At 40.3% G+C, this 25,915-nt stretch overlaps 1 protein-coding gene across 1 annotated transcript in view; it reads left to right on the top strand.

Annotated features, from left to right (window-relative positions):
• The first annotated feature begins 10,548 nt into the window (after positions 1–10,548).
• The window catches only part of LOC122427987 (kinesin-like protein KIF11), a 79,845-nt gene continuing 64,478 nt past the window's right edge, over positions 10,549–25,915 (top strand). The window contains 1 exon segment of the mRNA XM_043447579.1: positions 10,549–10,686. Coding sequence (XP_043303514.1) covers positions 10,549–10,686 — 138 coding nt within the window.

The following is a 25,915-nucleotide window of genomic DNA, read 5'->3' as shown; positions in this document are numbered from 1 at the left end:
GCAGCTGCAGTGAGAAGCCCGCACACCACTAGTTATGTCCCACGCTCACCCAAACTAGGGAAAAGCCCACACACGAAGACCCAACACAGCCAAAAATAAATAAAATTGTTTTCCTAAAAAATGCTTATCTGACAAAGAACCTGTACTCAAATTGCCCAAGAACACTAGAGCAAACAAGCCCATTCATAACTGGTAAAGATTGAAATAGACACCGGGCCACGGAGGGTATACTGATAGTAAACTCTCCTATAGAAACATACTCAAGATACTGGTGGGATGCATGCACAGCCCCCTTTGGAATGAAAGGTTGTTGCTGAACGATAAGACGCCAGGATTCTTGGCCTCTGGAGGAGACGAATTCAATCCGGGGCCAGAGACGAGGCTGGATCGCTCAGAGCTTTTGTGTAATAAAGTTTTATTAGAGTATAAAGGAGATAGAGAAAGCTTCTGACATAGGCATCAGAAGGGGGCAGAAAGAGTACCCCCCTGCTAGTCTTCAGCTGGATGTTATACAGTCACTAGCAGTCTGTTAATGAAAGAAAGGAATGTCTTAAAACTCAGGATGGCACCAGGCCCCTCATCCATAAATTGCATTTTGTGATAATCTTGACACCAGATGATTCATCCCAGGCCATAAAACGATTGACTTGAATCTTGTAGAAGGGCAGATTATCATACAAATAGTTTCATTTATATAGATTAGGGGAACAATATCTGAGTATAACATACTGGTTTGTGAAGTAGGTTCTGAGCCATTTGGTGGAACCCACTTGAAGACAGAGTCTGGGGTAAATGCATAGCACATTAACATAGCTTAAGACAAATATTTCCATAAGAAAAATGTATTGGTTAACTCAAGGTTTGAAAATAGTTAGCTTCAGGTGAAACCAGTTGTCATGGCAACACAGTATTTTAAGAGAAACCTCCTTTTAAATTTCTATAGAGAAGGAAAAAAATATAGCTAGTTTGTTTCCTCCTGCCGCTTAAGAGAGATAAAAATGTCTGGCACTTGCAGCCTATTTCCTCTGTTTGGAGACCCCTGGCCTTCCTGCCTGTTACCCTCTCGGGAAGACAGTCTGACAGTTTTTTCAGTAACCACATGGGACAAGCACTGAATTCTATACATGACAAGTGGTGGAAGCCAGGTATCTTACCATTGGAATGGGAAGTTATGGATAAACAAAAGGAAAGTTTACAAGATCCATGGAGACATTATCACAAATTACTTTTAACTGAATATGTTCAAAGGTAAGCTGGAATACATGTATATATTTCCAAGTATTGTCAGCTGAGCATATTTAGCTCCTACATGTATGTTTTAAATATCATTCTCTAATGAAAGGGAACAGGAAATGTCCCTGGTGGTCCAGTGCAAAGGATCTGCCTACCAATGCAGGGAACACAGGTTTAATCCTTGGTCCTAGAAGATTCCACATGCCCAGTGGCAACTAAGCCCCTGTACGACTATTGAAGTATTTGCATGCTCCAGAACCCAAGTTCTGCAACTAGAGAAAGAGCTGCAATGAGAAGCCATGGCACGGCAACTAGAGGGTAGCCTCTGCTCACTACAACTAGACATCTAGCAACAAAGACCCAGCATAGTCAAAAATAATTCAATGTTAGAAAAAAAGGACAGAAGTTCTTTGAATAAATGACTGAGACTAGGGGTGAGACAGTAAATATATGAGTCAGGATAATCTTAAAGTATGAGAAAGTAAAGAAAATAAAGACAACTATCAAGCTGTCCAAACTGATAAAAATGAATGATTACACAGTTTTATCTGTATACACTAGCAAATAATAATCTGAAAAGGAATTTAAAAAAACAATTCCCTTTCAATAATGTCAACATTAATAAAATACTTTGCCATGGATTTAATGAGGATGACAAGACTGGCACACTGGAAATTATACACGATTGCTGAAAAATATCCTGAATACACGTACAGATATTTCATAGCTATGGAAAGACTTAAGATGGCAATACCATGGAATGCATCTTCAATCTGAAATGAAGATTCAGTATGAATTACAAAAGACTGAAAGGTTGTTGCTGAACCATGAAAGGCACCAGGATTCTTGGCCTCCAGAGAAGAATTCAATCCAGGGCCAGTTGATGAACCTTGATCGCTCAGAGCTTTTGTGTCATAAAGTTTTATTAAAGTATAAAAGAGATAGAGAAAGCTGCTGACACAGACATCAGATGGGGGCAGTAAGAGTACCCCCTGCTAGTCTGTAGCCAGATGTTATACAGCCACTAGCAGTCTGCTAATGAAAGAAAGGCAATGTCTCAGGGAATGGCACCAGGCCCCTCACCCACAACATGCATTGAGATAACATTGGCAGCAGGTGAGTCACCCCGGGCCATAAAATGATTGACATGAATCTTGAAGAAAGGCAGATTTCCAAGCAAATATATTGTTTCATTAACATAGATTAGGCAAACAAGGTATGAGTAAAACATACTGGTTTGTCAAGTCGGTTCTGAGCCTTTAGGGGGAACTGACCTGAAGACAGAGTCTATCGGAAATACATAGTATATTAACATAGCTTAAAACAAACATTTCCTTAAGAAAAAATGCATTGCTTAGCTCAAGTTTTGAGAAAAGTTAAGTGCAGGTGGAGCCAGGAGTCGTCATGGCAACACAGAATTTTAAGAGAAACCTCCTTTTAAATTTGTATCGAGAAGGGGAAAAAATGTAACACTAGTTTGTTTCCTCTGGCTGCTTAAGAGAGATAAAGAAACGTCTGACACTTGCAGCCTATTCCCTCTGTCTGGAGACCCCTGGTCTTCCTGCCTGTTACCACTAGGGGCCTTTAGGAATCAATACACAAGCTGACCCTAACATACACGTGGAATGACAAGGGACTCCAAAGAGCCAAAACAATCACGTGAGTGTGCAGTTCAAAGGTCCTCTGGTATGCTGTGCTAAGTCGCTTCAGTCACGGTGGACTGTCAGAGCCCGCCAGGCTCCTCTGTCCGTGGGAATTTTCCAGGCAAGAATACTGGAGTGGGTTGCTGTGCCCGCCTCCAGGGGAATCTTCCCAACCCAGGGATAAGATTCCTGCATTGGCAGGTAGGTTCTTTACCACTAGCACCGCCTGGGGCAAAAGTGCCTAAATGGAGATCAGGGAAACCCAGTTTCCCTGAGTCTGAGAAGGGACTCAGAGGAAAGGCAGTAAGGGGAGGAGACACTTCGTCACACTCAGAGAAGCCCGGCAGGTCATTCTGCAGGTGGGAGAGGAGGAGGAAGCAGGCTGGAGCTGTGTAGAAGATGAAAGAGGGAACTAAAGCAGGGGCTCCCAACCTCTAGGATCTAATGCCTGATGATCTGAGGTGGAGCTGGTGAAATAATAATAGAAATAAGTGTTCGGTCACTCAGTCGTGTCCAACCAGGCTCCTCAGTCCATTGAATTCTTCAGGCAAGAATACTGGAGTGGGCTGTCATTTCCTTCTCCAGATCTTCCCGACCCAGGGATTGAACCCGGGTCTCCTGCATTGCAGGCAGACTCTTTACCAACTGAGCCACCAGGGAACAGAAATAGAAATAGAATGCACAATAAATGGACTGCACTTGAAACACCCCGAGACCTCCCCCCACCCCTGTCTGTCAAAAAATTGTCTTCCAGAAAAACTCCCGAGGTCAAGGAACGAACTTCAAGTGTACTCAGCTGTCCCAGGTTGCTGGCTTAGGGAGATGCTGAAGCAGGGGTGTCCCAAGAGGCAGAACCTCCCTTGCGTGGGGTCCTAAACCCACCTCCGATAGCCTTGGTGATGATCGGAGAGATTTGTTTCATTTTAAAAAAATATCCTTGTGGGATAAACTTAAAACTTAGCAATTCTCTTACAGTCTTCCTAATAAAAAGTTTTCTTTCTTTACTGATCTGTGAAGTACCAACTGTGACAATCAGGGTTCTAATATACCTCATAGTGTTGCTGACACTGTGGATATAACTATGTGAAATTGAACTTATTCAATAAAAATGATGAAGCATCTGCCCTGTGCCCAGCACTTTGCAAGGGTTGGGGAGTACAGTGAAAATACTCCATAAGATGCACAGCTGGTAGGCACATTCTTTAAAAAAGCCTTTTACATTTCCACCAACAGTATATTCTCAATGTCAACACTTGCCAATTAATGACCATGCTGGGTAGGAAGCTCATTAAAAACCCAGGAGCCAGGGTTCCTGGAAGGATATCCCATTTGCCCTTGGACAGTCCTCCACCCTCTCTGGCTCTCAGTTTCCTCATCTGCAAAATCATGGACAACTGACTATAATTCATCCCTGGAACCCAAGCCTATTGAGGGGGAGGGGAAATATTACTCAAGGCCTGGATGATAGACTAGATTGAAAGAAAAATATCATTGCTGGTTTTCAGTCAAACAGACAAATACAATGAAGAAAGGAGCCCCTGGCCCTGAGGGATTTGCCTAGGGGTCTAGTCTGGGAAATTCTTACACATCAGGAGATGGCTCCGAGCTGGATTTCCACAAACAAGAACAGCCATGCAAAGGACAAGCCTGTGGAGCTCTGTGCCCATCACAGGTCACAGGAAGAGACTGCCTCCCGATTAGTCAGCAGCATTTACAAGTGACCTCCTAAGGCCTTCGCCAAACTACAGGGGCACCTCTGGGTTTTCTGTTTCCCTCACTTTTCTGATGCTTTTCTTAAAAAAATGCACATTTCTTTAGAGAATGCCACAGTGGAAGGAAAATAGGCCTTCAATTTTTAGACCTCAATTTGCAAAAAACTTGGAGCTTGTTTTTTTTTTTTTTAATTAAAGCACCACATAATTTAAAATTTTTACACGTTCTAATTATTCAGTTCCAAAACACCACACTTATTGCACGGTGTCCCCATGGAAAGGCCCCCTTTCAGCAGAACAGCCACAGATTCCCCCAGGAAAGGGCAGCAAGGTGCCCTCCTCCCTTCTTTTCCGCCTGGGTGGACACCAGGTTTTTAAATCCATGCACCTTACTAAGTTTCTAGGGTGCAATTCGTGGACCATTCCCTTTCCCATCCCAGCAAGTGATCAAGGGCCTGCTGGGCTGCAAAGTGCCGGAAACAGGGCTGGGCCAGCCGGCCAGACTAAGCGTTGTGGCGTCCCTGCAGGTGAAATCATCAGGCAGGATAAATCCCTTGGACTTCCAGCAGGCACTAGGCTGCTTGGGAAAACCGAGCGGGTCTGAGCTTTATGCGAAGGGGTAAAGCGGTAAAGGCCTTGACCCCAAAGGCGAGGCCTTTCTGCGATGGCCAGGTTAGGGGGCTCCGAGACTGTGCCAATAGAGAGGGCGGAATATGTGGCTGCCTGCTCCACCGAGCCCAAGTTCCCTCACCTGTGGTCACAACCCTCTGCTCTGCTACTGGATGCCCATCGTTGGGGACCCAGGAGCCCACGAAATGGGCGTTCCCAGCCACAATGGCGACCCCTGAGAGCCGAGCTGGGACCCAGCCCCCCCTTCCCCGCCCCAGACGCGCTCCTGGTGTGCCCTGCCCCCACGCCCACTTCGGCCTCGCTACTGCCTCCAGATGCAACACAAAGATGACCAAATCCACCCCACAGAGACAATCCAAGCTCTTTATCAGCTGATCTGTCTATAATTTAGGGATAAATCTATGACTACAGAAAGGAAAGATGCCCTGACCTAGGACGGCGATGATATTCTACACAACCAGAGAAAATTGGTTACAATGAAACTTTTTTTTTTGTTGGAAATGGTAAAGCTGGTTCTTTTGCATATGCTATTAAAAACAATTAGCTTGTTACAAAGGCCTGCCTAGGGCAATTAACCCTTTCCATAGCCTTGAAGGGCTTCCCTGGTGGCTCAGACGGTAAAGTGTCTGGTTACAATGTGGGAGACCTGGGTTCAATCGGTCGGGAAGATCTCAGGGAAAAGCAAGTGGCAACCCACTCCAGTATTCTTGCCCCCCCAAAAAAATGGGTTCAAAGAAATATTTTAAATCTCACATGGAAAACTAGAAGATCTCTGTCTGTCTCTCTGGATTTATGTATGTCTCAGTGTGAGGCTTCTGTTTTTTGATAATATTGCTGAAGTTGTGAGTTCTTACTGAAATGGTTTAAAGAAAAGGAAGCCCTTACAAATCAAACAGTTGTAAATACAAGAAAAAATTGACCTAAATGAATTTCAGATGCACGTGAACTGGGAAATAGTCAATATTAAATATCTAGTATTTTTTTTTCGCTACTGTATTATAGACATGTCTAAGAGTCATTAACATTAAGCACAAAATTTTCATAGTGCCTAGGTTTATTGTAAGTTAAAAATTGCTATATTGTTATATCTGTCACAAGCTTATCAACAAAGAAAGTACTTCTAAAAGCAACAAAAACACTCCTAAAAAATGTAAATGTGATATAAGCTTTTAGATAAACTATTAACAATAATTATACTCTAACATATCTGTCTGTAATAGTCTCGACTGAAGGCAGAGGAGAAGGGGACGACAGAGGATAAGATGGCTGATGGCATCGCTGACTCGATGGGCATGAGTTTGAGCAAGCCCCTGGAGTTGGTGATGGACAGGGAAGCCTGGCGTCCTGCAGTCCACGGGGTCACAAAGAGTCAGACACGACTGAGCAACTGAACTGAACTGAACTGACAGTAGTTTCTGCAGATTTTGGTTACCTGAGTTTATATTGTTGTGCTAAACTAAGTGATGACAGTGTATTAAATAGCTAAGTCATTTCCAAATAAATTAGGGTTCTGAAACACTCTCTACTTGACAGGACCTTCCTCTTACACAGAAATTAAAGAGAGTTTTGACTATCCGTGAATAGTGTCTGGTGCCATCCTGAGACGTTCAGTGTAAGAGAGCAATTTTTTAAAAAAGATATTATCACTGATATGTATGTTCACCAATCTGTAGAATGCCAATATAAAGGTCAGTTCTTGGTTCCTTAAGGAAAATGTATGACTTGTTATTAAAGAAGGTATGAGGAATGAAATCGCATTTGATGAAGGAAAACGAAGTAGTTCTGACTTACAGGTGGCAGTTTCAGGATGGGAGAAGCAAAGCAATGGGTACAGAATGGGATAAGGAGGTTTTATGGAAAGTGGACCCCCAGAAAAGAGTTTTATGCCTAGTACAAGTTTTCTTGAGATGTTGAACTGCCTTTGCTAATGGATTTTAAGTTTCTTTACCTCTTAAGTGATCTGTTCTAGGTTTACCTTTGAAATCTTTTGTTAACTTTGGCTAAGTGGATAAGTATTGTTTCATGGTGGCTTATGTGATCCTGCCTGACTTATAAACCCTTTTGATATTTATGAACAAACCTTCCTAAATAATTGACTTCTAGCTAACTTTGAGATATTTCAGAGGGCCCCTGAGACCTCCCAAAGAGAGATATTAAACAACCTGAGTTCATTTGGCATGTTAAACTACACGGGAAGTGGTGTCAGAAGGAGTGATGAATCTTCCCAAGTTATATTATATGGTGGATGTTGCTGTAAGATATAGTTCAGACCAAGACAGAAAAGAAGGAGAGAGATCACATTTGTCCTTGGGCAGGGGGTGATAAGTCCCAGATAGATACAATGGGTCTGGAGCCTCAGGGCGGGACCTAAAGTTCGGTTTTATTTTCTTCAAAGTTAGATGATTCAGCAAGGGCCTTTGAGACTGTTGTTTTCTTTTCTAGGCCCAAAGACTCCTTCAGTTACTAATATAGGTATCCTAGAAATTATGTGACATCCATGAAAATCTGACATGTCCTGGTCAAATGCTGTCAGTTATAATTCTAGTTATCATATTAAAGTGTTTCAAGTCACAGCAGTGACCAGATTACTTTATCAATTTCTATCTAATCAGGTTTTAAACATGCCTTCTATGGTTTCACACTGATGCCTTTGCAAAAATACTGCTACTTCAAGATATATGGAAAAGACTTTTCTAAGCTTACCCATAAACAATTTTTTAAATTTGTTATCCAGTAAGCTGGTACCAGACTGGAATTTAGTCTCCCCTCTAGGTTAAGAGAACAAAGTTTTCTTAGAATGCAGCTTTTGATCACAGATGATGAATTTCTTTACCTTTCAGTGATTTATATTTGTTTTTATCATCTGTTTTTTTACTTTGGTAAAGTAGATAAGCATTATTTAAGATTATGGTACATGTAGGATGAACCAAGCTTTCCCCACTCCTGCAAATTCCCTTAAACCCTCAGATTCTTCTCATGGGACCAAGGTCTCACTTCCCTCCAGAGGGACAATCCAAGCTTTTTATTAGCTGATCTGCCCCTGATATCAGAGTCAATTTGAGCACGAGTTGGCCTATAATTTAGGCATGAAACTATGGCTACATAAAGGAAAGATGATTTTTGATGCAGGATGGCCATGATATTCCTTGGACTTCAGAGAAAATTGGTTAAAATGAAACTTTTTTCCCTTGGAAACTGCAAAGCCAGTTCTTTTAGCATATGCAATTGAAAACACCTAGGTTGTTAGGTCAGTTTTCATTTCAGTCCCAAAGAAAGGCAATGCCAAAGAATGTTCAAACTGCCGCACAACTGGACTCATCTCACACGTTAGTAAAGTAATGCTCAAAATTCTCCAAGCCAGGCTTCAGCAATACATGAACCGTGAACTTCCAGATGTTCAAGCTGGTTTTAGAAAAGGCAGAGGAAACAGAGATCAAATTGCCAACATCCATTGGATCATTGAAAAAGCAAGAGAGTTTCAGAAAAACATTTATTTCTGCTTTATTGACTATGCCAAAGCCTTTGACTGCGTGTATCACAATAAACTAGGGAAAATTCTTAAAGAGATGGGAATACCAGACCACCTGACCTGCCTCTTGAGAAACCTGTATGCAGGTCAGGAAGAAACAGTTAGAACTGGACCTGGAACAACAGACTGGTTCCAAATAGGAAAAGGAGTACGTCAAGGCTGTATATTGTCACCTGCTTATTTAACTTATATGTAGAGTACATCATAAGAAACGCTGGGCTGGATGAAGCACAAGCTGGAATCAAGATTGCCAGGAGAAATATCAATAATCTCAGATACGTAGATGACACCACCCTTAAGGCAGAAAGTGAAGAAGTAAAGAGTCTCTTGATGAAAGTGAAAGAGGAGAGTGGAAAAGTTAGCTTAAAGCTCAACATTCAGAAAACTAAGATCATTGTGTCCAGTCTCATCAGTTCATGGCAAATAGATGGGAAAACAGTGGAAACAGCAGCAGACTTTATTTTGGGGGCTTGGAAATCACTGCAGCCATGAAATTAAAAGACTTGGAAGGAAAGTGATGACCAAACTAGACAGCATATTAAAAAGCTGAGACGTTGCTTTGCCAACAAAGGTCCATCTAATCAAGGCTATGGTTTTTCCATATGTCATGTATGGATGTGAAAGATGGACTATAAAGAAAGTTGACAGCCATAGATTTGATGATTTTGAACTGTGGTGTTGAAGAAGATGCTTGAAGGTCACTTAGACTACAAGGAGACCCAACCACTCCATCCTAAAGGAAATCAGGTCTGAATATACATTAGAAAGACTAATATTGAACCTGAAACTCCAATACTTTGGCCACTAGATGCAAAGAGCTGACTCATTTGGAAGTTGCTTTGATTTGCTTGTGAGTGTGGGAGCCCTACCTGGACACAGGGCCTCACTTGCCATTGCCACTGAATCATGACCTCCACGCAAGCGCATTCCAGCTGTGTGACACTCAGCACGCAGGAGACTGAGAAAGCTATGTTCCTTGGAGGAAGGAAAGGCATCCACAGAGAGTGTGTTTTCAGGCCTCTATTTGCAGCAAGTGTTTTGCTTCTCAGACGTCAGACCTGCAGGCCTGCTCCAAGGACCTCAATTCCAGAGTCAGGGCGGTGTGTCTCCCTGCACATTCCGAGCCTTGCAAACACATTCGTGGGTCAGAGCAGTGCTGCCCATGAGGAAGAAGGCTGCAGGAGTGTCTGAGGGGGCCGGGTGCCATGCTGGGGTCACTGGGTAGAGGGCACCTTGCACATCTAATGGGCCCCAGGTGAGGAGTTATGGACCGGCCCCTTGCTGGAGATATCCCAACGCAAGAAGCAAAGAAAGCTCTGTCAGAAGGAGGAAAACAGCAGTGGGATGGATTTTCAAGCAGTTGCTAGGTCACACCGTGTTAGAGCTCCCCGGAGGGTCATGCGAATTTTGGCTCCTAGGTCTGGTATCCAGGGGCGTGCAGAGGGTGTTTTCACCGCAGGATCCAAGAATGTTCCAGACAGATGTAGGCTCACTAGCTGTTGCTAGGCAGCACCACTTCAGGCACTCCCGAGAGAAACAGGCGCCCTGTGGCCCCTAGGTCCAGTGTACAGGTTCACACACAGGGTATGTCCCTGTAGGAGCCAAGAATTTTCCTGACAGTCCTAGGCTCACTAAAGCTCTCCCACAGAACAATGGGAACGGAACAGACGTGTGGAGGTGGCTCTGCCTTTGCTTGTGGGTGTGGGGCCCCTCCCTACAGCCCCAGTCTTAGAGGAAACTGCCTCTGAGAAAGGACCCCCAAGAAGCCTTTTCCAGCAGGCTGGGACGCGGAGTTTGCAGGATGCGGGGAAAGCGCGCCTCCTTCAGGAAAGAAGAGGCAGTCACCCGGCGTGTGTTTGCAAGCCTGTATTTGGAAGGAACGGGTTCGCTTATGCAACGGGAGACCTCCAGATCTGCTCAGAGGACCGAAGTTCCAGAGGCAAGGCTGTGTATCTCCCCTTCCCTTTGCGATCCTTGCAAAGACATTCCTAGCTGCTAGCGGTACTGCCCATGAAGAAGCAAGCACCGGGAGAGTGTTTGACATGACTGGGTACCTTCCTGGGCTCAGCTCCTCAAGGGGCCTTTGCTCTCGAAGTGGGCCCCTTGTCCCCCTGCGGAGGGGCTTGGCCCTCTTCCTTCCACACTGCCAAAGGGTGGACCAAAGCTGGCTCTGTCAGAGGTACAAAAAGAGCAATTGGATGGATCTTCAAGCTCTTGCTAGTCTGCACCACTTCAGGCCCCACTCGAGAGAAACAGGCGCCCTGTGGCCCCTAGGTCGGGGATGCAGGTTCACACACAGGCTGTGTTCCCTTAAAAGCCAAGAATGTTCCCGATAGACCTAGGCTCACTAGAGGTCTCCTCCAGAGCAAAGGGGACGGAAGAGATGTGTGGAGGTGGCTCTGCCTTTCCCTGTGAGTGTGGGGCTACTCCCTACGACCCTGCTGGAACTTCGGTCCTCAGAGCAGATCTGGAGGTCTCCCTTTGTATAAGTGAACCTGTTCCTTTCAAACAGAGGCTTCCAAACACAGGCCGGGTGGCTGCCTCTTCTTCCCAAAGGAGGCTCATTTAGAACATACGTATGTATGCATACCTGCCTAAATATGGATAATAAAATGCCTCTGCATGCATGCTAAGTCACTTCAGTCATGTCTGACTCTTAGCGGCCCTATGGACTGTAGCCTGCCAGGCTCCTCTGTCAGTGGGAGTCTCCAGGCAAGAATACTGGAGTGGGTTGCCATGCCCTCCTTCAGGTGATCTTCTTGACCTAGGGATCAAACCCACATCTCTTGCATAGTCAGATGGGTTCTTTATGACTAGGGCCACCTGGGAAGCCCCCAAACACCTCTAGATGTGTTTAAAAATGGTAAGAATCCCCTCTCAGAGGTGGGAGTGGGACTGGGGTTCTAGGGGCTGGAGGGGAAAGGAAGGGACTTTTCTCTGCAATACTGTTTTCTACCTTTTCTATTTTATATGTATTCAAGGAAGCAAAAATAAAAAATAAACTTAGAACATTTAAGAAAATAATTTTATTTTTTTGGCTGTGCTGTGTCTTTGCTACTGCAAGAGCCTTTTTCTCTAGTTGCGGTGAGCAGGGGCTCCTCTTGAGTTGTGGTGTGCAGACTTCTCATCCTGGTGTCCTGTCTTACTTGGGAGCACAGGCTCTAGGGCGCCTGGGCTTCAGTTGTTGCAGCATGCTGACTCAGCAGCTGCGCCTCTGGGCTCTAGAGCACAGGCTCGATAGGTGTGGCTTGTAGGCTCAGTTGCCCCACAGCTCGTGGAATCTTCCTGGATCAGGGATCAAATCTGTGTCTTCCTGCATTGGCAGGTGGATCCTTTCCCACTGAGCCACCAGGGAAGCCCCTAGGACATTTAAGAAAAGAAAGAAAAATTTTTTTCTCTTCAAAGATAGAAGGTCAGAAGAAGGAAATGGATGGCTTTCTTAGTACACTGTGTAATAATCTACATGAACTAAAAGAAAATACAGTTTCTTCCTTGGCTGAATCACAGAAGGAGTGTGAAAACTTAACTGAAGACATGAAGAAAAGAAAGAAAATCCATCCACAGGTATATAGCCGATTTGAGTGTAAAAAGAAAGCTTTATGATCTTTAGATCCCTGTTACAGACTGAATGCTCTATAACTGAATTAGAAACCTGAAAATACTGCCAGCACTTTTGCTTATAACAGTAATTAATATGAAGTAACCAAGAGGACTTCTCTTGGTCAGTTAATACTTGATGATTTGCTACATTCAGAGCACAGGGAGACAAGACAGTCCTTTCTTCATATCAGGAAGAAAGAGGAAGCTGCAGAAATATGCCATTGGGAGTACAGTTAGAAGAAGATGATTATAACATTTAAAGTGAACTTGTATCTGCATTATAACCAAGGTGACTCTCGTGGTCCCGGCAGCAGCAGTAGCTGTAGCCATGGCAGAAGGAGACAAAGCTTAGCAGGAGACGAGAGCCAGAGAAGTGACAGGGAAAGCTGTAGGTTGCAATAGATTTATGAACTCAGCCAATAACAGTGGTGGCAGAGCCTATCTGCTTCAAAGAAGACACGTTTTAGGCAGTACTTATGTGTATGGGCAGAAAAACTTGAGGACTATATTTGTGACTGATTGTGTAACAGTTTATTTTAGTTTCTGTTCTGTGGAAAGTGTAGAGCATTCCAACAGAGGGTTTTAATGTAGATTTTATTTTTTTGCACCTATTCTGTTGATTGCTAGATGTAATAGTCTGATCATGACACTGGATAAATGTGTCTTTTTAAAAACAGTCTGCTATGAAGCCATTTTGGTAAACTACCCCAACAGTGTGAAGTCAGATTTCCTGCAGGGCGATGCTGGATTCCGATTTTATTTACAGCCTGCTTGGGTGGAGAAGCCCTTGTCTTCAGAAAGCTTGGTGTAGTTGAACTAACAGTTACTGTGTTATGACCTGGCATTCACAGCTAAAAAGGTCACTCAACCAAAGTCATGGAGTTTTTAGGTTACTAATACGATTGTTGGCACATCCTATGCAATATATCTAACTTGAATTATGGTGCCATGTAAGTTCTAAATGGGAGTGAAGCTTGTGAATCATCTGTTATCACACGTAATCATTTAATAACCTCTTGAGAGAATTCTTTGGTGGTATAGTGCTTCAGACACATGCTTTTACTGTTGTGGCCTGGGTTCAATCCCTGACCAGGGAACTAAGATCCCACTGCTGTTCACTGTGACCAAAGAAACCAAACCAACCAAAAACAAAACAAAACAAAACAAAACAAAAAACCCAACACCCCTCTTGGATGGAGTGAAAAAAAAAATTAAAGCAACTTTAAAATAAGATTGTTTCCCTAACTGATAAGCATAAAACTTTTCACACAAAAGGTTAATATTGAAATTCGTACAAGTAATAGTTAACATTTATTGGGCAACTCACTATGTATTTATTCCTCCCACCAGCATAGATACAGGTTCTATTACTAGCTCAGTTTTCTAATGAGGAAACTGAATCCTTGAGAACATCTGACAATATTTAGATCCCTTTATAGCTATGGTGGTGATTATACTGCCCGAAAGGAATCCATTTTTGGAGGAAATTTTCTATATGTTTCTAGAACATATTCTTGAAATTTGAAATTGCAGCAATTTCTTATACCTCTTCATAGAGTGTTTGCCTTAAACCTGTCTAGATCTTTTTAGGTATCTATTCTGAGGAACACCTAGGGTGTGAGAAGTATTTTAGCATGAGTGACTTGACTTCCCTGGCTTAAAAGAAGCAGGTTTACTAACTGAGCTGTTTCTTAGATGTTCTAGAACTGAGGTTAGCAGTGACAAACCTGTGTACATGTAGATAAATCTAATACCTGCATTTTCCTCTACTTTGAGGTTAGCAGAAATACTGACATTTTATTCAAAATCAATGGGTTCAATGTGTATTGTCAGCTGCTGTATTATTCAGAGATGTGTTTCAAGATGCCACATATGAGAAAATGATAAGTTCTTTTGACATTAAAATGATCCAACTAGGTTCTATAAAATGATTCAGCTATATTAGTTGATAATATTTTTGGATGGCTTGATCCATTAGATTTTCAGCATTCCTTTTCCTTCTAGGAGTGTTATCAGTTAAGAAGCAACTATGTGTATCTGTCAAAATGTTTCTCTTTTTGGTATATTTAGTTAGTTCTGGGGTACACTGAAAGTAACTTGTTACTTATAGTTAAAATAGCTTGCTAATTTAAAAGTTTGCTAATTATTTACTTTAAAAAAATGCCTGTAATATGATTATTCCTTTAACATCACTTCTGCTGCCTTCCTCTGTCAGAGGTGGGATTAAAGGTCTCTCATCAGGGATGTGCGTCATTCTCAACTATGGGAAAATACTTTATATCAGCATGGAGTGAAAAGGTTAACCAGTATAATTTCAGTCTTTTCCCTCCCCACGCCTTTCTTACAAGAATTTACCAGTTATTCAGTCTTTGGGAGGAGAGATTCTGTGATTTGGAGGAAAAGTGTAAAAACATCCAGAAACCAGTTAGCAGTATTCAAGAAAATACAGAGCAGTAAGTTGTTTTTAAATTTGCTTTAGCTTTTCTCTACCTGAAATTCTTTCTGAATAAAAAGTTTAAATTGTACAAATACGATCAACCCACTTTCTCATATATTTTATTATGTTCATTTTATCATCCTCATTTCCTCTCTCCCCCGTCTCTGTAATATTATATATTATATTAAATAATTATATAATACTATATAGTATGTTGAAGTGATGTGAAGTGAAAGTTGCTCAGTCGTGTCTGACTCTTTGTGACCCCATGGACTGTAGCCCACCAGGCTTCTCTGTCCATGGAATTCTCCAGGCCAGAATATGGGAGTGAGTAGCTGTTCCCTTCTCCAGGCGAACTTCCCAGCCCAGGGATCGAACCTAGGTCACCCACATTGCAGGTGGATTCTTTACTGTCTGAGCCACCAGGGAAGCCCATATAGTTGGTATATTGTATTAGATAATATTGCCTGTAGATGAACAATCTTTTGAATGACAGTGGATACAGATATATATATTATATAATATATAATACTAATATATACATATAATTCTCTGAATAAGTTAGGGTCTTTGTAATCTCCACTTTCCCCCAAATACTTCAGTGTATATCCTAAAAATATAAGATACTGTCTTATATAATAATTATTTTATTAAAAATTTTATGGAATATAGCTGGTTTACAGTGTTGTGTTAGTTTCACATGTAGAGCAAAGTGAATCTGTTATACACATACATATATCCCATTTCTTTTTAGATTCTTTTCTTGTGTAGGTTATTACAGAATATTAACTAGAATTCCCTGTGTATACAGTAGGTTCTTATTAGTTATCTGTTGTAACAATTATCTTAAATTGAGAACTACTCTTATCTAATATACATACCTAATTCAAATTTTGCCAATTCTCTCACTAATGTTTTTATAAGAAAAAAAAAAAAGATTTTCCTCCTGGTCCAGGATTTAATTCAGAATCACACATTGCAATTAATTGTCATGTCTCTTTGAGTCTCTTTTAATCTGGAGCAGTTGCTTAGTCTTTGTCTTTCATAGCCTTTTCTTTTTCCAGGAGCATAGAATATCTATTTAGTAGAGTGTCCCTCATTTGGGGTGGCCTTCATGGTTAGTTGGAGTTGTCAAGAATAACACAAAAGTAGTGTGTTCTTAGTGCATCTCAGATATCAAGAGGTTTACTTTAACTTTGATAATTTGGGTATAGTGTTGTCCTCTAGATTTCTCCCCGGTAAAGTTCCTTTGCAATTAATAAAGAACTTAAGGAGAGATACTTTGAAACTATATAAGTATGCTGTTCTTCTTAGAATCCATTGATATGTATGTCTGAAATAATTATGATAGTGGTTGTCAAATGATCTTTTTCTAACCCCATCATTCCTTCTACATGTATTAGCTGGCATTCTACTGAGAGGAAGAGCTCTTCCTTTCCCTTGCCATTTATTCTTATTCATTTATGTTATCATGTACTCATGGCTTCTTTTATCCTCTGGATTATCATCCACTATTTTTTTATTTTGATGCTCAAATTATCTCAGATTTTTGTTTTGTTGTTATCTTTTTTTTTTTTTTTTTTGGCTGTGCAGCGTGGCATGTCAGATCTTAGTTCCCTGAACAGGGATCAAACCGGTGCCCCCTGCAGTAGAAGCATGGAGCCCTAACCACCGGGCAGCCAGGGAGCTCCCTGTCCCAGTTTTGACTAGTGAGAGCCTCTTCAAGTTGTCTTCTGATATGATCTGTCTTTTTTGAGGGGTCGCCAAGAATCAGACACAACTGAGCAACTAACAGACACAATCATGGCATGGTGTTCCAGTAATCTTGTACTTTCTCAGCTCCAGCTCTACAATCACAGTAATATAAACCAAGATCTGGGCACTAGATGTTCTTACTGCTACTGGGGTGTCGTTTCTTCTAAGGCTTCTCAGGTGGACATAGCTGGAAATATATGTGTGAATGTGTACATATATGTGCACATAAGTATCTTTTCAGTCCATAGCCGTGCTGCTTTTTCAAACTGTGAGAAATTTGGCTTTCACCCACAATATGTTTACATATTTGCTTAATTTGAGAATACACATTAAGTAATTTAACAATGTCCAGCTCATATTCATGATGAGATATGTGTTTACTAATTAGAGCAGGGCTTGGCAAGCTATGACTCTGGGCTGGATGCCTGCTACTGCAGATAATTCTATGGACATAACCATGTTTGTTTACTCCATCTGCCAGTTCATTTATGTGTTGCCTTTGGCTGTATTTAGCTGCTTTTGCACCACAAAGAGTATATCAAAGACTACTTGTAAGTCTAAAATATTTGCTATCTGGATGTTAAAGAAAATTTGCTGATTCCTGCATTAGTGTTTAATGTTACTTTATAGTTCATTGCTTGCAAGTCTCATATCCTTATCATATAGCTCAATCAGACTTATGCTTTCTTTTACAAGTTTTATAATTTTATGTTAGATTTAAATCCGTGAGTTTTTTTTTTAAAAAAAAACTTTGGTCATACCACGTGGTTTGCAGTAACTTAGTTCCCTGACCAGGGATCAAATCTGAGTCCTTGGCAGTGAAAGTATGAAGTCCTAACCATTGGACTGCTAGGGAATTCCTCATGATCTGGATTTTAATTTTTTGTGTAAGGGATGGGGTTTGTCAAGATTTTTGCCTGTAGATATTATAAACTCACAAGGATAAGTATATTCTGATATCTACCCCTATTTTTGCCCATTAAATTGTTCCTTCCTGAAGTTTCGAGCTTTCTTCTGTTTGGAGAACTTCCTTTAGTCTTTAGGGTAGGTCTGCTGCCCACAAATGCTATTTTGCTTTGTCTGACAATATCTTCATTTTCCTTTCATTCCTAAACAATATTTTCACTGGCTATAGAATTCAGGGTTGACAAGTCTTTTCTTTCAGCACCTGGAATATGTTGTTTCATTTCCTTTTGGTCTCCAAGAGATGAGAAATCCATAGTTATTCAATTCTTGTTCATATATAGGCAGTTTCTCTGTAGCTGCTTTCAAGATATTTCCTTTGTCCTTAGTTTTTAAACGTTTGATTATATTGTGTTTGCTTATGGATTTCTTTGATTTAATCATCTTTCAGTTTGGCTCAGTTTCTTGAAAGTGGCACTAGTGGTAAAGACCTGGTAAGAGATGTGGGTTTGATCCCTGGGTCAGGAACATCCCCTGGAAGAGGGCATGGCAACCCACTTCAGTATTCTTGCCTGGAGAATCCCATCAACAGAGGAGCCTGGTGGGCTATGGTCCGTGGGATTGCAAAAAGTCAGACATGACTGAAGCAGCAGCTTCTTGAATCTGTAGACTTATGTCTTCCACCAGACTTTGAAATTTTCATCCTTTTTTTTTTTTTTTTTAAAACCAAGATTGATCGATTGATTTTTTGGCCTTGGCACACAGCTTGTGTGATCTTAGTTCTCCAACCAGGGATTGAACCCCAGGCCATGGCAGCACCAAGTCCTTACCATTTGCCTACCAGGGAACTCCCTCCATTATGTCTTTGAACATTTTTCAGCACTGTGTTTTTTCTCCTCTGATTCTAGAACTTTGATGACAGAAATGTTCAGGTTTTTTTTTTTTTTTTCATTTATTTTTATTAGTTGGCGGCTAATTACTTTACAATATTGTAGTGGTTTTTGCCATACATTGACATGAATCAGCCATGGATTTACATGTATTCCCCATCCCGATACCCCCTCCCACCTCCCTCTCCACCCGATCCCTCTGGGTCTTCCCAGTGCACCAGGCCCGAGCACTTGTCTCATGCATCCAACCTGGGCTGGTGATCTGTTTCACCCTTGATAATATACATGTTTTGATGCTGTTCTCTCGAAACATCCCACCCTCGCCTTCTCCCACAGAGTCCAAAAGTCTGTTCTGTACATCTGTGTCTCTTTTTCTGTTTTGCATGTAGGGTTATCATTACCATCTTTCTAAATTCCATATATATGTGTTAGTATACTGTAATGTTCTTTATCTTTCTGGCTTACTTCACTCTGTATAATGGGCTCCAGTTTCATCCATCTCATTAGAACTTATTCAAATGAATTCTTTTTAATGGCTGAGTAATATTCCATGGTGTATATGTACCACAGCTTCCTTATCCATTCATCTGCTGATGGGCATCTAGGTTGCTTCCATGTCCTGGCTATTATAAACAGTGCTGCGATGAACACTGGGTTGCACGTGTCTCTTTCAGATCTGGTTTCCTCAGTGTGTATGCCCAGGAGTGGTATTGCTGGGTCATATGGCAGTTCTGTTTCCAGGTTTTAAGGAATCTCCACACTGTTCTCCATAGTGGCTGTACTAGTTTGCATTCCCACCAACAGTGTAAGAGGGTTCCCTTTTCTCCACACCCTCTCCAGCATTTATTGCTTGTAGACTTTTGGTTAGCAGCCATCCTGACTGGTGTATAATGGTACCTCATTGTGGTTTTGATTTGCATTTCTCTGATAATGAGTGATGTTGAGCATCTTTTCATGTGTTTGTTAGCCATCTGTATGTCTTCCTTGGAGAAATGTCTGTTTAGTTCTTTGGCCCATTTTGGATTGGGTCATCAGTTTTTTTTTTTTTAAATTTTTATTGTGGCCTCATAGTTCTCTGAGACTATAGATACATAGTCTATTTTCTCTTTGATAAGATTCAGTAAATTCCATAATCTGTCTTTATGCTCACTGACCCTTCTTTTGTCCTGTTTAATCTACTGTTGAACCCATTCAATGAGATGTTTTATTTCAGTTACTGCTTTTTTCAGTTTTATAATTTTCTTTTACTTCTTTTAAAAAACTCTTCTATTTCTTTGTTAAGATTCTCCTTCTCTTTTTTCTAGATGTATTTTAATTGCTCATTGAAAACGTTTTTATGATAGTTGATTAAAATCCTTATGAAATTGTTCCAACATTTGAATTATCTCAGTGTTGGTACCTGTTACCTTCACTCATTCAAAGTGTGATTTTCCAGAGTGGTTTTCAGTTGTTTCCTGACACTTTGTTTATTATGTTAGGTGATTCAGAACCCTGTTTAAATCTTTTTTAAGTGGGAAGGTCCTGGCCCACCTTTTGGGGCTGTGATTCCAATAACAATTTAATTTTCAGAGCCTTAGTAGTTTTATGGCATGCTTCATTCCTGTGCTACCTATATGAGAAAAATCTGTATTCTGCTTTTGATGAATGAAGTGTTCTAAACATGTCATTTAGGGCAATTGGTAGTGCTATTCAGGTCACCTATATCCTCACTGAATTTCTGTTTATTTGTTCTACTAATAAAGGGGTATTGAAATTGACTTTAATTGTAGATTTGTCTGTTTCTCTTTTCAGTTCTGTCAGGTTTTTGCCTCATACAGGTGATGCTCTGTTGTAGATGCATACGCAGTAGGGGTGATATATCTTGGAGAATTGACCTTTTATCATTATGTATTAATAGGGTCCCTTTTTATCCTTGATAATTTTCATTGTTCTGAAGTCTACTTTGTCTGAAATTAATTCAAAAACTTCTGGCTCAGACGGTAGTCTGCCTGCAGTGCAGGAGACCTGGGTTCAATTCCTGGGTCGGGAAGATCCCCTGGAGAAGGAAATGGCTACCCACTCCAGTATTCTTGCCTGGAAAATCCCATGGACAGAGGAGCCTGGCAGGCTACTGTCTGTGGGGTTGTAGGACTAAGCAACTTCACTTTACTTTCTTTCAACACAAACACGTCAGTTTTCCATTGACTGCTATTTGCATAATATAGCTTTCTCCATCTCTTTACTTTTGAAGTAAGTCTTTATATTTAAAGTGGATTTCTTATAGACAGCAAATAATTGGGTCTTGCTTTTTTTAAAATTAAATCTAATGATGTATGGCTTTTATCTGGTGTGATTAGACCATTCTCATTTAAATATTGGTATGGTTGGATTAAAACCTACCATTTTGTCATTTTCTATTTGTTGCATCATTTGTACTTTGTTTTCTTTTTTCCTTTCCTAATTTAAGTCAAGCATCTTTAAGTTTTCATTTTATCTCACATTGACTTGCTATTTATGCTTTTAAAATTACTTTTTAAAACTAGTTTTCCTAAGATTAATAATATATATTTTAAAATAATTTTAATCCACACTCAAATAGTTTGCTGTTTCATGTATAATGAAAGAACCTTAACAGTATATTCCCAATTCCTCCTTCCTATCTCATATGCGTTGTTTTCACGTATTTTACTTATACATATGCTATATTTAGCCAGTACATTGTTCCTCTGGTTTATCGTTTTTGGTTCTTAATATGACTTCTAGAAATTTTTAAGTTGTGTATATGACTCATGTTTCTATTGAATGACACAGCTCTAGAATTCTGGATGTTACCTATCCTACTGCTAACTCCTGTCATCAGTTTTTCAATTCTGTTGTTGATCCTAATCATTATAGCATGTTCCATTCTGAACTCTTCTTTCTAGATTCTGAATCTAGGAAGCATTTCCCCACTTTTTATTTCTAGTGGGTTGTGATTCCTTGAGGGGATGGATTTGTGTCAATAGCCTGCAAGCTTACCACTTAATTCTCTTTTCCTTTTTCAATTATTTCCACTTTATCTGTAGCTGAACTTTGGTTTGGGGCACATTTGCTTCCCCACTTGATTTGCTCATATGGTGTACCATCTAGTGGTAATAAAGGGTAACCTTCATTTCCCAAAGTTTAACTCTGCTTCTGTGAGATGACTTTGAATGCTATTGATAGTATAGGGAACTTTATGGAGAGAAGGAAGCCATTGATGAATTTTAAATATATATTTTGATGTTAGTTTTGTATCAGCATTATGTTACATTGCACTATATGTGTTGTATGTATAATTTGCCACACCTCAATATACTTGTCTTTTAATTATTAGAAAGTTTTATAATTGACTTTGTTCTATAATATTTATAATTTTTATGATTTATTTTGTGTCATAGACAAGGCAAAACTGCTAAGAACAGAATGACTTAACTGACTGTGGACAGTTTAGGGACTATAATCTCAAGGCTACAGGCAATAGGAGATGTTCTTAAGTAACATAATTCAATTGTTATTGTTTAGTTGCTAAAGTTGTGTCCAGCCTTTTTGCAACCCCTGGGACTGTAGCCCGCCAGGCTTCTCTGTCTATGGTATTTTCCAGGTAAGAATACTGGAGTGGATCTCCTTCTCCAGGGGATCTTTCCAACCCAGGAATTGAACACTCATCTCCTGCATTGCAGGTAGATTCTTAACCACTGAGCAACCTGGAAGGAGTAAAACACTTAGTCAGAGTTCACTTTAATAACCATACAGTTAATATTCTAAGAGTATTCTTAGAATTCTAGGATATTCTAGAATATTCTAGAGTATTCTTAGAATATATTCTAATATTCTAAGAAGTAAAGTGTCACATCTGGAAAAGGGCTGAAAAGGGTTTTATAAGAAAAGAGATATTTTCAAAAGTCATTTAGCCACAGATGTGATATCAGTCTGCTGTGAAAAGACAAGAACTTGAACTCTGGAATAAGAATACTTAGGTTTGAATATGCCATTTTTGAGCTGTGTGATCTTGGGCAAGATATGTATCCTTTGAGTCTTAGTTTTTCATTTTAACAGTGTTATTCTCTTTTCCTAAAGGAAATCTAAAGATATAATTATCAAAACAACTTCTCACGGTGAAAAATTTTGTGCTGATTTTGATGATTTGTCAGAGGACCTCAGACAATTTAACCAAGAAGGTAGAAAATTGATTGAAGAGTCTAAGAAACACTGTGATAAACTCAGTAGCAACCTTGAAATAATTTCTAAAAAGACCAAACAGAGATGTGAAGCTCTGAACACAAGCACACTTTGTTTTTCTGAACAGTGGGTATCTTGGTTAAGTAAAAGGCAAGAGGAACTTCAGAATTTACTGAAGGTAATTACTTTGTAACTGGAACCTCCCTTGGGGAGAACAGGTGATCATCAGGAAATTTTATATTCTTGGCTAAGTATTGTCTTCAAAACACATGAATTACTTAAAATTGTAAGGCTAACAGTTGTATGCTTATACATGATCTTGTTTCACATATATGTTTCCTAGATCTCCAGATGATTTAACATTTCTCTGATCTGTCCTATATCTATCTTTGGTTTTTCATTTGTTAGTTACTTTGGTTTAGAGCATGCTGTCTCTTGGTGTATAATACTTTTCACTTATAAATGATTTTTACTTTTGTCCGGGTACATTCAAACCTGTTATTGCTTTAAGTATTTAGAATATTGTTCTGATTACCCAGAATATATCTGATAAGTTTGTGGGTTTGCTTGAACTTAACATTTGAATGAGCCCTTTGTGGGTTGGTTTTTCTTCTGTGCAATGAAAGGATTTTACTACTATTCTTAGAAATTAGGTAAAAGAACTTAAGTGTTTTAAGCTATTTAACCTATTTTCACAAAAAGGAACTATGACTAGTAAAGAAATAAGTAATTTCAGGTTTGGGGCAGGAAATATACTAGGTGAGCCTATAGATCTTGTCATACCAGAAAGTAAAGATGTTGTTAAAGATTAATGGAATTATCTCAAAAAGATTCAGGAGCCGACCTGAGACACTCCCTTACTTGGAGGTGGTACAATTTGAGCATCATGAGGAATAATTGCTACAATAGATTAAGATATATCAAATATGTTAAAATTTATAAATTCATAAAAATTTCATTAGTCTCCTTTGGCTCATGCTAGGGAAGCGGCAAATTATTTTAAGAAGTGGTAAATGAAGGGAAACAATTGAAAGGTCATTTGACTTTCCTGAAAGAACTCTGTCTTGGTTTAGCAGGGTAATGGATAAAGGGTTTCAAAGAAGAATTCCAGCTAGAAAAATGCAGAAAAAATGATAGAATTATGATATCACCATCTTGCAAAACCCCTAGTGAAATAATCCTTGTGGACATTAGTGAGTGTGTACACCATTTGAGCAAAAGCTGATGAGAGATCTTTATAACTAAGAAGGTGACCATACTCAAACACACTGGTTGATTTTTTTCCATGCAGCTTGTGAGATTTTAGTTTCCCGACCAGGGATTGAACCTTGGCCCTTCGCAGTGAAATCACAGCATCCTAACCACTAGATGACCAGGGAATTCCCCACACCGATTAACCTTAATGTGAGAGACACAACCAGGCATTATATACTTTCAGTACCACCTATGAAATATTCTTGCCAAAAAGTTAAAACCTGGTCTAGATCAAGCCTTTAGATCTAACTAATTTGTAGAAAATACAGAGGACAAATGAATATGTGAAAATAACAGAGGTGCAATTGAACATATCTAATAATTGAGATAATCAATAGAGCACAAATACCTGGTTTCTTCAATGAAATTTTCTTTCAAAGCAGAAAATATGAATAACCTATATCAAAAGAGAGTTAAGACCTAGAGGGCCTTGAGGCCTGGTTTGCCTAGGATAGATCTTGTTGATATTTATGGCACTGGGGTAATTATTATTAATGGCCCTTTTTACTCTTAGAATTTCTCAGTTTTGATGAGAAATTATATAGTCACTTACTTAGACATAACAGTTCAGTTCAGTTATTCAGTCGTGTCTGACTCTTTGCAACCCCATGAATCGCAGCACGCCAGGGCTCCCTGTCCATCACAAACTCCCGGAGTCTACACAAACCCATGTCCATCGAGTCAGTGATGCCATCCAGCCATCTCATCCTCTGTCGTCTGCTTCTCCTCCTGCCCCCAATCCGTCCCAGCATTAGGGTCTTTTCCACTGAGTCAACTCTTCACATGAGGTGGCCAACGTATTGGAGTATCAGCTTCAACATCAGTCCTTCCAATGAACACCCAGGACTGACCTCCTTTAGGATGGACTGGTTGGATCTCCTTGCAGTCCAAGGGACTCTCAAGAGTCTTCTCCAACACCACAGTTCAAAAGCATCAATTTTTCGGCACTCAGCTTTCTTCACTGTCCAACTCTCACATCCATACATGACTACTGGAAAAACCATAGCCTTGAGTAGATGGACGTTTGTTGGCAAAGTAATATCTCTGCTTTTTAATATGCTATCTAGGTTGGTCATAACTTTCCTTCCAAGGAGTGAGCGTCTTTTAATTTCATAGCTACAATCGCCATCTGCAGTGATTTTGGAGCCCCCCAAAATAAAATCAGCCACTGTTTCCACTGTTTGCCCATCTATTTCCCATGAAGTGATGGGACCAGGTGCCATGATCTTAGTTTTCTGAATGTTAAGCTTTAAGCCAACTTTTTCACTCTCCTCTCTCACTTTCATCAAGAGGCTTTTTAGTTCCTCTTCACTTTGTGCCATAAAGGTGGTGTCATCTGCATATCTGAGGTTATTGATATCTCTCCCAGAAATCTTGATTCCAGCTTGTGCTTCATCCAGTCCAGCGTTTCTCAGGATGTACTCTGCATATAAGTTAAATAAGCAGGGTGACAATATACAGCCTTGACGTACTCCTTTTCCTATTTGGAACCAGTCTGTTGTCTCATGTCCAGTTCTAACTGTTGCTTCCTGACCTGCATACAGGTTTCTCAAGAGACAGGTCAGACGGTCTGGTATTCCCATCTCTTTCAGAATTTTCCACAGTTTATCGTGATCCACACAGTCAAAGGCTTTGGCATAGTCAATAAAACAGAAATAGATGTTTTTCTGAAACTCTCTTTTTCGATGATCCTGTGGATGTTGGCAATTTGATCTCTGGTTCCTCTGCCTTTTCTAACACCAGCTTGAACATCTGGAAGTTCACGGTTCATGTATTGCTGAAGCCTGGCTTGGAGAATTTTGAGCATTATTTTACTAGTGTGTGAGATGAGTGCAATTGTGTGATAGTTTGAGCATTCTTTGGCATTGCCTTCCTTTGGGATTGGAATGAAAACTGACCTTTTCCAGTCCTGTGGCCACTGCTGAGTTTTCCAAATTTGCTGGCATACTGCATTCAGCACTTTCACACATCACCTTTCAGGATTTGAAATAGCTCAACTGGAATTCCATCACCTCCACTGGCTTTGTTCATAGTGATGCTTTCTAAGGTCCACTTGACCTCACATTCCAGGATGTCTGGCTCTAGATGAGTGATCACACCATCGTGATTATCTGGGTCATGAAGATCTTTTTTTATACAGTTCTTCTGTG

The sequence above is a fragment of the Cervus canadensis genome, chromosome 26 (genome assembly GCF_019320065.1).
Source record: "Cervus canadensis isolate Bull #8, Minnesota chromosome 26, ASM1932006v1, whole genome shotgun sequence".
NCBI classification, from domain to species: domain Eukaryota; kingdom Metazoa; phylum Chordata; class Mammalia; order Artiodactyla; family Cervidae; genus Cervus; species Cervus canadensis.
This window is presented reverse-complemented; position numbering and strand designations above follow the sequence as displayed.